Source organism: Coregonus clupeaformis, unplaced genomic scaffold (genome assembly GCF_020615455.1).
Source record: "Coregonus clupeaformis isolate EN_2021a unplaced genomic scaffold, ASM2061545v1 scaf1885, whole genome shotgun sequence".
Classification (NCBI taxonomy): domain Eukaryota; kingdom Metazoa; phylum Chordata; class Actinopteri; order Salmoniformes; family Salmonidae; genus Coregonus; species Coregonus clupeaformis.
Window position 1 is genome coordinate 60,270 of NW_025535339.1, and position 12,514 is coordinate 72,783.

Genomic DNA, 12,514 nt, shown 5'->3' on the forward strand with positions numbered 1-12,514 from the left:
TAATAAAAAGATTGTGGTGGCTGTTTTGTTAGACTTCAGTGCGGCTTTTAACATTATTGATCATAGTCTGCTGCTGGAAAAACGCATTATCTACAACACATAATCCATGTGTAAGTGTGTGTATAGTGCATATGTTATCATGTATGTGTATGCATGTATCTGTGCCTATGTTTGTGTTGCTTCACAGTCCCCGCTGTTCCAGAAGGTGTATTTTTATCTGTTTTTTAAAATCTGATTCTACTGCTTGCATCAGTTACCTGATGTGGAATAGAGTAACACGTAGGCCCCTACTCCACTACACCTCAGGAGTAAATGTCAGTTGGCTTTTCATAGCTGAGCATTCAGAGGTTGAGAGAGAGAGAGAGAGAGAGAGAGAGAGAGAGAGAGAGAGAGAGAGAGAGAGAGAGAGAGAGAGAGAGAGAGAGAGAGAGAGAGAGAGAGAGAGAGAGAGAGAGAGAATTAGAGGGAGCCTACCTAAGATCACACAGGACCCACGATAAGACAGGAGCAGAGGCATCATGCCATCAGATTTGTCCTGTTTAAATATATACACACAAACACACACACATACATATATATATATTGTTTTGTTTCTCTTTAAAACTACTTTCGCTAACCCAGATAGTTTCCCAATCTCCCAACCTCATAACTAGCTACGAAGAAGACATTTCAGGATATCAATCAAGTTAGAGTAGCTATCTTAGCTGGCATGCCTGCTGGCAAGGTTGGTAGACTTTAGAAAAGCAAGCAATTACTAAATGTAGCCTACTGAATAAGACTCACATTCCTTTCCATCTTTTACCCAGATGTGAGCAGAGATGCAGAGAAGCATGTTTTAATTTTTTATATATATATATTTTACCACCAGTCAGGAGGATACAGACAGCTCAAGAAGTATGCCTACAATATGCAGAAAAAGCTGTTTCAGGTGTTTGAAAAATGCTAGATTCTCCAATTTACAGATGGGGCCCAAGCACCCCTCCAGACCACCCCCCAGCCATCCTCACATACTTTGTGCCACTTCAGATTTTTGGGGCGCATGACGACTCTGCGGGGCAGGCATGGGAATTAATAGAATCCCCTCACTGTATCGTCCATAAATAAACTGTAGCCTAGTGAAGTGACTTCATGTTCACAACACCCTGAGTTGGAGGCACACCAGAGAGGACAGGCGCACCCAGACAAGGGAAGTGAAAGTATAGCTGTCACTTCTATTTATATGGTTCCCGTGATTTGCTATTAGCAGAAGTGCCTGTGAGTCCTGTGCGTCTGGAAAGATGGATAAGTTCAAAACTGTTCTTAAAATTGTTCAGAATCAGCAGACTAGTCTCGGGTTTGGTTTAGTTGCGTTGTTAACTGCATGCGGGGAACATATATTTTCGTCGGTGGTGTTCAAATGTCCTTGCAGCGGCTGGAACTTTTCATATGGCATGGTGTTTCTCTTAGTGCCTGCTCTGGCACTGTTGGTGTTAGGTTACATCATGAGCAATAAAACATGGAAATTGTTTACAGGTTTGTGTTTACGCAAATCCAAATTTTGTCGTTTTAAGTATTTTTGCGCCTGTGGGGTGGTCTTCTTTCAGATCACCACGACAGCAGTAGTTGCACCTGTAAGTTGGATTGCAGTCGCTTTGCTCAATGGCAATTACTTTGAATGCGCCATCACTGGAGTCAATGTAACGGTTTTCACAAACCACCTTTGCGATGGAAAGAGTCCGCAGTGCCAGGATGAACTTTATAAATTCCCCTGCGGGAGAGCCACCAATGTGCCACAATCTGACAGGGATGATGTGCTGGCAACCATCCGCGCTGAGTCGCAGGTGAGATAATATCCTTTCTTCTTTGTCCCATTTTACACACTTCTATATGTTTTAGTGGGCTATCCTTGTTTTTGTCCACGGCCTGTTGGAGTGTAGGTGATTCGACTGACGGGTATCAGATTTCTGTAAACAGTAATTGACACCACTGGATGTGTTCTGACAGCTAAGGGAGTTGTATTATATTTTAAACTGAGCCTCTGACATTATGAAGTACACATTTTTGCTTTGAAGGCAGTTGTTGCATCACAACAAAAGCAGAAGTGCCCCAAAGCAGAAGTGCCCTAAAGCATAGGCTACTTATAAGAATTCCATTGTTATAAAATGTCAGTTCTTCTTCAGTCTGACTCATTTTCTGTAAGACTTGTTCTCATGAATGTACAAAACTTCCCAGTGTTTCCCATATATTAATTTAGCAGTGGTGGGCCGCCACTGCTAAAGCATGGCAGCCACTACAAAAAATATGATATGTTTTTTGGGGGGTTGGTAGAACGTTTTCAGTGTAAACTTAAAAGGCTAAAACCAGATATAAAGTATGTAGAAAAGATAATGGCGCCCCCATTGATTTTGTTAGAATGTTTGAGTCACTCAGATAGCATAAGAACATGGCACAAGCCCCATGACAAAATGTGTAGAATTGCAGGAAATTACCTTTAAAACAGCAAAATGGTGTCTCTGCAGCTAAGAGGAGGGCCTCTAAAATGTATGGTTGGAGATCGCACCATTGGCCACACCCGCTACCACGCTATGCTAACTTTGCCACCGCTGCTGAAAAAAATCCTAAGGGAAACACTGCTTCCTATTGTGTAAAGAGGTGGTGGATTAATTGATGACCAAAACACCTCTGAAATGAATCTACCATTCCTAAACAGTAAACTGCCCAAATACATTCCCCTGCTACCTGCTATTTTTATAGATATGGTTTGAGTTTGAGCAGTATACTGTATGTGGGTAATTATAACTGTGACATTAACTCAGGCATTCCAGGTAAGGGGTTAAGCAGAATAGTTGAATATTGTGTTGAATGTATTGGTTTTGATTTCAGGTCCTGGGTTGGCTACTGATCGCCTCCATCATGGTCTTCAACCTCCTGTTGATCTGCGTTGCCCGGTGTAACTCCCCAGTCAGCTACCTGCAGCTGAAGTTCTGGAGGGCCTATGCCCAGCGGGAGAGCGACCTGCTGGAAAGCTACACGGCAGATCACGCCGAAAAGCTTGCAGAGAGGAACCTAAAGAGCTTCTTCCAGCAGATGCCTCCAGACCCTGTCACCACCCCACCTAACCAGGCTTGGGAGAAGATCTCGTCCCTCTACAGGTTCAGCACCAGAGACCACTACTATAGCATCCTGCACAAGTACGTGGAGACGTTTCATGATCCTGCAGAGGCCAGGGACCACAGGATGTCGTCTGTCAGGTCAGACACTGCTAATCCAGCCGCGCTCGCCTTTGTGGATGAGGGCAAGATGATGCTGTGAATGGGCATGCATATGATCATAGGAACAGCAGTGACGGCATCACTATCATGAACCTATCTGTAATCATCATTCTTTTATCATCATAGTCATGACTCATTATAGAGAATTGTTGTCAGCATTATAATCTTCGTGATCATCATCATCATCATCATCATTATTGCTGCGCATCAGGGGATTTTTCGGTAGAAAGACCAATCACATTATCTGATCAACCACTCTCAGGCCTTCACTTGAATAACAATTCTTCCCAATTTTATATTGTTACTTGAAAGTTCACTCACTGTATCACCAGCGCTGCTTGCAGCTTTTTATTTGAAATTCTATGCTCAGAAGGGAAATAATCATTTTTAAAATAGTTGACCATACTTTCTTTCTCTTTTACTTTTCTGTTCTCTTCAGTATTTTAATGCTCCTTAGACTTGGCCTACATACAGGTGGTCTGTGGCATTAAACAGGAAACGCATGATCTGGTTCTATGAAATAAGGTGCATATTTACTTCCTGTAAGCTAGTGCACTGCAAAATACTTTCAAGGAAAAGCCTGTTACCAGTAGCATCTTTATGACGCTAACCCACAATAATATTCATATGGACCTTACAAGCTTGGTTTCCAAAGTATTTCTGCGTTATTGTTATTTATATTATTGCACTGTAAACTGACCATTGCCACAACCATTGCCACAACCATTGCCACAAGTGAACTGCGATGAACATCAGCTCTGAATTGAATGTAAACTTAGTGTAATTGTTAGATTCGTATCTCTCTGTAAAGCTTAAGTAGACTAGTCAGAGATCGGCAGTATTTCTGTTACATGTACAGTATTTGACATACATATTTCAATTACTTTTGAGTATTATATACATTTTTATTTGTAACAAGATACTTCAGAGAATGGTATTTAGTATTTTCAAAATACTAAAAATACTTTTAAAACAAAAAATGTATAGTGGTTCACAATTTGGTGGCCCAATATCACCCCACATTTGCTGCATTGGTATCAGAAATCTTATGGTACTATCGTGTGAGGCCATGGGAGTTGTTGTTGGATGAGTAGAGGAGCTTGAAAGAAAGTTAAAGCACAAGTATGAGTTATGAGGATAATGCAGTGAATTTTGTCTAAAAGGGGAAAGTAAACTTGACTTTGAAAGGGAACACACTATGTTATTGCCACACTGTCACTGTACTCGCACTCATTCGGGAAGTGAGTCCTGTGCCTCGACTTTCTTTCAAACACCTTTTCACCTTCACCTGCACCTCTGATTACTTCACACCCACAGTATCTCATTTCTGACACCAATGCAATGAATTTGAGGTGATAGGAGGCCACAAAGCTCTGAAGAATAAGAGATACATTGATACATTGGTCATTATGGTATTTTTCTAATTTGTAACAAGATACATTTTGATGTATCTTTGCCCATCTCTGGTAGTAGTAGATTAAGTACCTGATGTGCCTAATGTGGCAAGTACAGCCCTGTTAAAAGCTTCTCTGTGGGAGAAATCAATGCACTCACAGGCCTTTTAGGGTGAGGAGACTATAGCTCCATCCTGTGGGAATTGTAGAGCATAGAAACTCATCACAGGCTTCTACAGGAAGTGGGAGAGGACATGATATGCATCTGCATGAGTTTGCATAGCTCAGTATTAACATTATTGTTGATTTCCATTACATTTTTTAAAACTGCTAATGAATGCATTGTAGCCTTAGTGCTGAAATAACACATTGCTTCCTGTGTGTGTGTTTTGTGCCTGTAAAAGAAAGGGAAAGAAAAAGAGAGGGCGAGAGAGAGAGAGCAAAGGTTGGTTGCATATACTGTATAATGTTGTATCTGGGTCAAGCTGTATGTAACGATTCCGGCAGTCTGAGTCGGTTCCTGTCTGTGTATTAGTTTTTCTGCTCGGGATCTCCAGTTTCCCGAGGGTTCTGGAACGCTCCCTGCCTGGTTGCCGGGCTACGTTGCTAGGCGGGAGCTCTCCTGATTTCCACACCTGCATTCCATCAGCAATCTGCACACCTGGCCCTGATCATCACCTTCATAAGCCCTGACCTGACATCCATTCCCTGCCGGATCGTTAGCCATGAACAGTATGTTTGTCCGTGTATCAGCCTTGGAACTTCTAGCGTTAGTTTTGTTGTTTTGCACCTTTTTGACTTGCTGTATACTTACCTCCGTTTTGTTCTATCTGCAGTCACTCACCCGGAACCTTCACCCAACCTCTGCCTGATGGTCGGCGGCTGCCGAGCCATTACTGGACCCACCACTGCACCCTCAACAACCCATCCACGCCACCCGCTCTGTTCCCTGGATTATTCAGCCTCACTCGTGGATCTATTAAATAAACACTCACCTTTGTTTCAATTTACCTTGTCCTGGTCTGCTTCTGGGTTCTGGCTTAGTAAACCGTGACACTGTATGTGCATTTAATACAGATAATAAATCATGGTGCTGAAATCACTGTGCTGAACTGCTCAACTAACAATTTAAATGAATCTGGTTAAAGTGAAGATATGTTTCTTTTTCTGACAGACTGCATGACCCTTTGGCTGCTTGTCATATGACATCACTCTCAGAGGACAACGGCAGCTGCATGGTCTGAAGTCAAAAACCAGATCTGCAGGATCTCAGCCAGTTTGGTCACTGCTGTTTTATTACCCACGCATAGGAAAGGAGCGGGGAGTGAGAGAGAAAGGGATATTTAGAAGGAAGAAAGAAGAATCAGGGTGAGGTTTGAGAGTGGGAGAATACAGACAATCTCATTGGATTAAGTGGGCGGACAAGGGCGGGAAACAGAGATAAAGTAAGGAAAAAGAGGGAGGAGTTGTTGGGGAGGAAGAGTGAAAGAGAAAGAACAGAAGGGAGGGAAAGGGAGGGGCAGAAACATGCTCAGAAGGGCTTCAGTGTGTTTGTATTTGCCTTTGGCTCAGACAGTACAGGGAGTGGAGTGAGTGTTGGATACATACATTCCAAAAGTAGCCGTTCGCGTCTAAACTATTTCACCACTGTATTGTTCTTCTAATTGTCTATTCTCTTTGCATTATTTTGGTTTTTGCGGAGCGTGAGTGAAAACTCCTTGTCGACACCATGGATAACTTCCAGACCGTCCTCCGCTTTTTCATGAACCAGAAGGCCACCATTGGCTACAGCTTCATGGCCCTCCTGACCGTCGGGGGAGAGCGGATCTTCTCCATGGTCTCCTTCCAGTGCCCCTGCAACCACGACCAGAACTTTGCATACGGCCTGACCTTCCTGCTGGGCCCAGGCCTGGTGCTGCTGGTGCTGGGTCTCTTCTTCAGCAGCAAGCTGTGGCGCCTCTACACTGGCTGTTGCCTCAACCCCATGAAGCTGTGCCCCAGGGGCAACTGCTTCAACTGCCTCAAAGTGTTTGTCAAAATCTTCTCTGGTGCCTGTGTGGCCCCTATCATGTGGCTGTGTGTGGCACTGTTGAACGGGACCTTCTACGAGTGTGCCGTCAGCGGGCTGGATGAGAACCTGGTGGTGGATCTGTTCTGTAAGAACAAGACCTTGATGTGCCGGGAGGAGCTGGCCCGCGTGCCCTGCAGCAAGTCCAAGCTGCCCAGTGACGAGAGCATGGAGCTGTTGTTCATGTTCCGGGCTCAGTCACAGGTGAGTGCAAGCAGCAATCAGACCCTGTTTGTGACTTTTGTATGGTGGAATAATGTCATATTTTTCACTGTCAATGGGTTATTGATACAGCTGCAAATGCTGGTACGAGTCAGACCAAAATGAAGGTGTGATTCATTGATTTACTTTACTGTTTGTAATTCAACTGACAGTAAAGCAACAGTATTGAAGAAGTTTATTATTAACAATTATTATTATTAATGAATTATTATTATTATTTTCATTTTAAAAACTGTTGGCATTGTTTATTCATTTTATGTGAGTTTTGGTTCATGTCTGTACATCCCCAGATACTGGGCTGGTGTATCATCATAATTTCAGCCGTTCTAGGGCTCCTCGGGACCTGCTACACCAACTGCCGCTCGAAGGTCAGCTACCTGCAGCTCACCTTCTGGAAGCGCTACGTAGAAAAGGAGAAGGAGCAGTTCGACACATTCGCTATGGAGTACGCATCCAAGCTGGCCGAGAGGAACCTAAAGAGCTTCTTTGAGAACCGTGACCCGGAAATATTCCCATTCCCCAACCACAAGGCCTGGGAGGAGGTCTCCGCCCTCTACACCTTCTCCAAGAGTGAACAGTACTACAGCACCCTGCAGAGGTATGTGGAGCGTGATGACCGAGACTACAGCCCTGAGGAAAGACCAGTCATGGAGCTGGAGCACGGCATAGAGATGAGCTGAGAGAGGGGGCGGATAATGGCATATAAATACATATCAAGAGAAGAATGCAGGTGTATTTCCCGTACACTACATTGGGACATTGTTTGACCCTTTCTGTTGAAAGTGTATGAATGATAGTGTATCCTATTTGTTAGACCTTTATAAATGACATGCAGTAGATTTAATCTCACGGACTGAGGAGAAGCGTTGTTGACTGCATTTCCCCCAAAGCACTGACATCTACACAGAACACCATTCAGAAAGTTATTACCAGTGACACAGAAGTGATTACCAAAGAATGCAGCCATTGCAGAAGTGGTAAAACAGTAGGGCTTCTTGTCTGCTGTAACCCACAGTTCGTGAGTGTTCATGAACACTAGCTGATTCAATGTCCCTGTCATAACAAACACTTCTATTTGAAAAAGTCTCCTCTACCCCTCTTTAACATGCCTTTGAGGCATTTCATTCCCTTTACTGATAGATAATGGTAGGAGAGCTATTGTAAATGTATAGTTTTAATAGGGAATTTTGTATGTAATATTGCTCCACAATATGAATGCTACATGCATGACAGAGTTGTAACATGCAATTTGCTTGAAATGTTTACACAACTCAATGTTAACATAATTATGACAACTTCAGCACCACCTTAAAGTGTATTTTTATGGCAGGACAAGTGAAACAGCTCACTTTGTGTTGTATGGTAATATTGGGATAACTAGTATTGTCCAAACAATAATTTTCGGTCTGCCTTTACTGCCGTCCTGTTCAGTTATTCATGTCAATAGTAGTCAATAACTCACACATTAAGAGGTAATAAATCATGTATGACATACGGGATATTCTCACAGGATTCAACAAAAAATGTAGTGGCCCCTGTTTTTTCCCCCTCCTTTCTAACATCTGTAAAATCGCTGACATGTAATGTGTAAGCACTAAATAAACCTGTACATAGAACCTTATTTGGACATGTTGCATTATGCCTGATAAAATGCCTGATAAAACCATTTTAGGGTGGTGAGTTTGTGTGTAAAAACTGTCCACATTCCACCATGTTTGACTAAGAGGGGAGAATGCTGGTCCTCTGTAGCTCAGCTGGTAGAGCACGGCGCTTGTAACGCCAAGGTAGTGGGTTCGATCCCCGGGACCACCCATACACAAAAATGTATGCACGCATGACTGTAAGTCGCTTTGGATAAAAGCGTCTGCTAAATGGCATATTATTATTATTATTATTATTATTATTATTATTATTATTATTATTATTAATGCAGCCATATCGGTGTAGTCACAGTGCCTTCAGAAGGTATTCATACCCCTTGACTTGATCCACGTTTTGTTGTGTTACAGCCTGAATTCAAAATGGATTAAATAGATTTTGTTTCTCACCCGTAATGACAACATGTTTTTATGTTTTAAATTCTTCAAGCTGGTTGTTGATCATTGCTAGACAACCATTTTCAGATCTTGCCATAGAGTTTGAAGTAGATTTAGGTCAAATTGTAACTTACTTGGCCACTCAGGAACATTCACTGTCTTCTTGGTAAGCAAGTGTAGATTTGGCCTTATGTTTTAGGTTATTGTCCTGCTAAAAGGTGAATTCGTCTCCCAGTGTCTGGTGGAAAGCAGACTGAACCAGGCTTTCCTCTAGGAATTTGCCTGTGCTTAGCTCCATTCCGTTTTCGTGTTTTTATCCTTTAAAACTCCCTAGCCATTAACGAATACAAGCATACCCATAACATGATGCAGCCTCCACTATGCTTGAAAATATGGAGAGTGGTACTCAGTAATGTGTTGTATTGGATTTTCCCCAAACATAACACCTAGTATAGAGGACAAAAAGCTAATTGCTTTGCCACATTTTTTGCAGTATTAAGTTAGTGCCTTGTTGAAAACAGGATGCATGTTTTGGAATATTTTTTATTCTGTAGAGGCTTCCTTCTTTTTACTCTGTCAATTAGGTTAGTATTGTGGAGTAACTACAATGTTGTTGATCCATCCTCGGTTTTCTTCTATCACAGCCATGAAACTCTGTAACTGTTTTTTTTTTTGTACCCATCTACCAATAAGTGCCCTTCTTTGCGAAGCATTGTAAAACCTCCTTGGTCTTTGTGGTTGAATCTGTGTTTGAAATTCACTGCTCAACTGAGGGACCTTACAGATAATTGTATGTGTGGGTAGTCATTCAAAAATAATGTTAAACACTATTATTGCAAACAGAGTGAGTCCATGCAACTTATTATGTGACTTGTTAAGTATATTGTTACTCCTGGACTTATTTAGGCTTGCCATAACAAAGGGGTTGAATACTTATTGATTTATAAAAAATAAAATAAAAACATAATTCCACTTTGACATTATGGAGTATTGTGTGTAGGCCATTGACAAAATGTAATCCATTTTAAATTCAGGCTGTAACCAAACAAAATGTGGAATTCCAGCTAATTCTGAAGCAGGTGCCCTATAAATTAATATGTAACCCTGTTAAGACATTTGTTTATTACAAAAAGCTAATGTTGATACAAATACCTGTCATTGTAATTACAAAGGCATTTGTGGAATATTAGGTTTCTACGTTGGGTAAAAGCACTATTTTCCTATTGAGAGTAAGTTAGCAGGTTGTTAGCTAGATAACTGAACTAGGTGTAGGTCTAAAGAAATTGTTAGCGGCCCGTGAGTAGTACTCACTGGGCGAAAAGAGTCAATATCAATGGATATCTTTATCTATATATTTCCGGATAGATGTCATTTTATTAGATACAGTATAAGGAGTAGACATGTTCCAGATACGCAGATTCTCCAGATTCTCCATAATGGGACAGTTTCTACATGCATCCAATCCGGACCTCCAAAATCTCCCTGCTACCAGGGAGATATTTGGGGTGAGATACATTCAAGACACGCACCTGATGCCCGCTTACATATTTGTAGAATATTCTAACTCCGGAAAGGAACATGCTGACATATCTAAGCCTTTATACTCAGGCATGAACGAATCCACATACTGAAATGTATCATATCTGTAGTCATTACCTGATCATTTATGTATCTGTATTTCTCAAAGAATTCATAATTACAATAAATATCCTTACCTGATATGTGAATCATATATATTTTAATGTTTCATCTGGTAGGTCTGATTGAATATGTGCTAAATCTGACTTCGAAATGTCCAGCGGCCAATTTATTTTACCTGTTCAGGTGGCGAAAATCATTGTGCTTCTTCATCCAAAAATGATTCAATCTCTATTCAATCTTCCCTACCCTGGCAGTCATTCTGAATGCAGGTTGCGGGTGATTAAACATTCCACTTGTTGCATATCCTAACTCTGGCTGGATTCCAATAGGAATTACACATCACTTTGCAAGCCGGCATAATGTGACTTGCAGGCCTGATGTGGCTTGTAAACCAGGGGTTTCCTAACACCACTGTGTTAAAGTATAACTAGGCCTTATGATATATAACTAGGCCTTATGATATACAGTGAGGGAAAAAAGTATTTGATCCCCTGCTGATTTGGTACATTTGCCCACTGACAAAGAAATGATCAGTCTATAATTTTAATGGTAGGTTTATTTGAACAGTGAGAGACAGAATAACAACAAAAAAATCCATAAAAACGCATGTAAAAAATGTTATAAATTGATTTGCATTTTAATGAGGGAAATAAGTATTTGACCCCTCTGCAAAACATGACTTAGTACTTGGTGGCAAAACCCTTGTTGACAATCACAGAGGTCAGACATTTCTTGTAGTTGGCCACCAGGTTTGCACACATCTCAGGAGAGATTTTGTCCCACTCCTCTTTGCAGATCTTCTCCAAGTCATTAAGGTTTCGAGGCTGACGTTTGGCAACTCGAACCTTCAGCTCCCTCCACAGATTTTCTATGGGATTAAGGTCTGGAGACTGGCTAGGTCACTCCAGGACCTTAATGTGCTTCTTTTTGAGCCACTCCTTTGTTGCCTTGGCCGTGTGTTTTGGGTCAAGGGGTGGCGGTAAATATTTGTAAACAACAGCTGGGGCATGAAATCTAATACTAAGGAAGTCTCTAGGTTTTGCTCGCCTGAGGTAGAGGATCTCATGATAAGCTGTAGACCACACTATTTACCAAGAGAGTTTTCTTCTATATTTTTCGTAGCTGTCTATTTACCACCACAAACCAATGCTGGAACTAAGATTGCATTCAATGAGCTGTATAAGGCCATAAGCAAACAGGAAAACGCTCATCCAGAGGCAGCGCTCCTAGTGGCCGGGGACTTTAATGCCGGGATACTTAAATCCGTTCTACCTAATTTCTACTAGCATGTTAAATGTGCAAAAAGAAGAAAAAAACTCTAGACCACCTTTACTCCACACACAGAAACGCGTACAAAGCTCTCCCTTGCCCTCCATTTGGCAAAATCTGACCATAATTCTATCCTCCTGATTCCTGCTTATAAGCAAAAACTAAAGCAGAAAGCACCAGTGACTCGGTTAATAAGGAAGTGGTCAGATGACGCAGATGCTAAGCTACAGGACTGTTTTGCTAGCACAGACTGGAATATGTTCCGGGATTCTTCCGATGGCATTGAGGAGTACACCACATCAGTCACTGGCTTCATGAATAAGTGCATAGATGACATCATCCCCACAGTGACCGTACATACATACCCCAACCAGAAGTCATGGATTACAGGCAACATCCTCACTGAGCTAAAGGGTAGAGCTGCCGATTTCATGGAGCGGGACTCTAACCCTGACGCTTATAAGAAATCCCACTATGCCCTCCGACGAACCATCAAACAGGCAAAGAGTCAATACAGGACTAAGATTGAATCGTACTACACCGGCTCCAACACTCGTCAGATGTGGCAGGGCTTGCAAACTATTACAGACTACAAAGGGAAGCACAGCCGCGAGCTGCCCAGTGACAGCACAA

The 12,514-nt window shown here is 42.0% G+C and overlaps 2 protein-coding genes across 2 annotated transcripts; both read left to right on the top strand.

The window, feature by feature from the left end:
• Window positions 1-1,176: 1,176 nt before the first annotated feature.
• LOC121585898 (calcium homeostasis modulator protein 6) lies at window positions 1,177-5,207 on the top strand. Its single transcript, XM_041902205.1, has 2 exons — window positions 1,177-1,820; window positions 2,863-5,207. The coding sequence occupies exons 1-2, from the start codon at window positions 1,278-1,280 to the stop codon at window positions 3,289-3,291; spliced, it is 972 nt and encodes a 323-aa protein (XP_041758139.1). The 5' UTR covers window positions 1,177-1,277; the 3' UTR covers window positions 3,292-5,207.
• A 428-nt stretch (window positions 5,208-5,635) lies between these two features.
• On the top strand, window positions 5,636-8,556 carry LOC121585899 (calcium homeostasis modulator protein 5-like). The gene is made up of 2 exons (XM_041902206.2): window positions 5,636-6,917; window positions 7,226-8,556. Exons 1-2 carry the CDS (start codon window positions 6,375-6,377, stop codon window positions 7,613-7,615), a joined length of 933 nt encoding a protein of 310 aa, XP_041758140.1. The 5' UTR covers window positions 5,636-6,374; the 3' UTR covers window positions 7,616-8,556.
• The last annotated feature ends 3,958 nt before the right edge of the window (window positions 8,557-12,514 follow it).

Bases quoted from the DNA above. Each gene is read 5' to 3' on its own strand.
- LOC121585898 (XM_041902205.1), top strand. From the start codon at position 1,278: ATGGATAAGTTCAAAACTGTTCTTAAAATTGTTCAGAATCAGCAGACT. The intron at 1,821-2,862 runs GTGAGATAATAT...TTTTGATTTCAG, and splicing joins CCATCCGCGCTGAGTCGCAG to GTCCTGGGTTGGCTACTGAT.
- LOC121585899 (XM_041902206.2), top strand. From the start codon at position 6,375: ATGGATAACTTCCAGACCGTCCTCCGCTTTTTCATGAACCAGAAGGCC. The intron at 6,918-7,225 runs GTGAGTGCAAGC...GTACATCCCCAG, and splicing joins TGTTCCGGGCTCAGTCACAG to ATACTGGGCTGGTGTATCAT.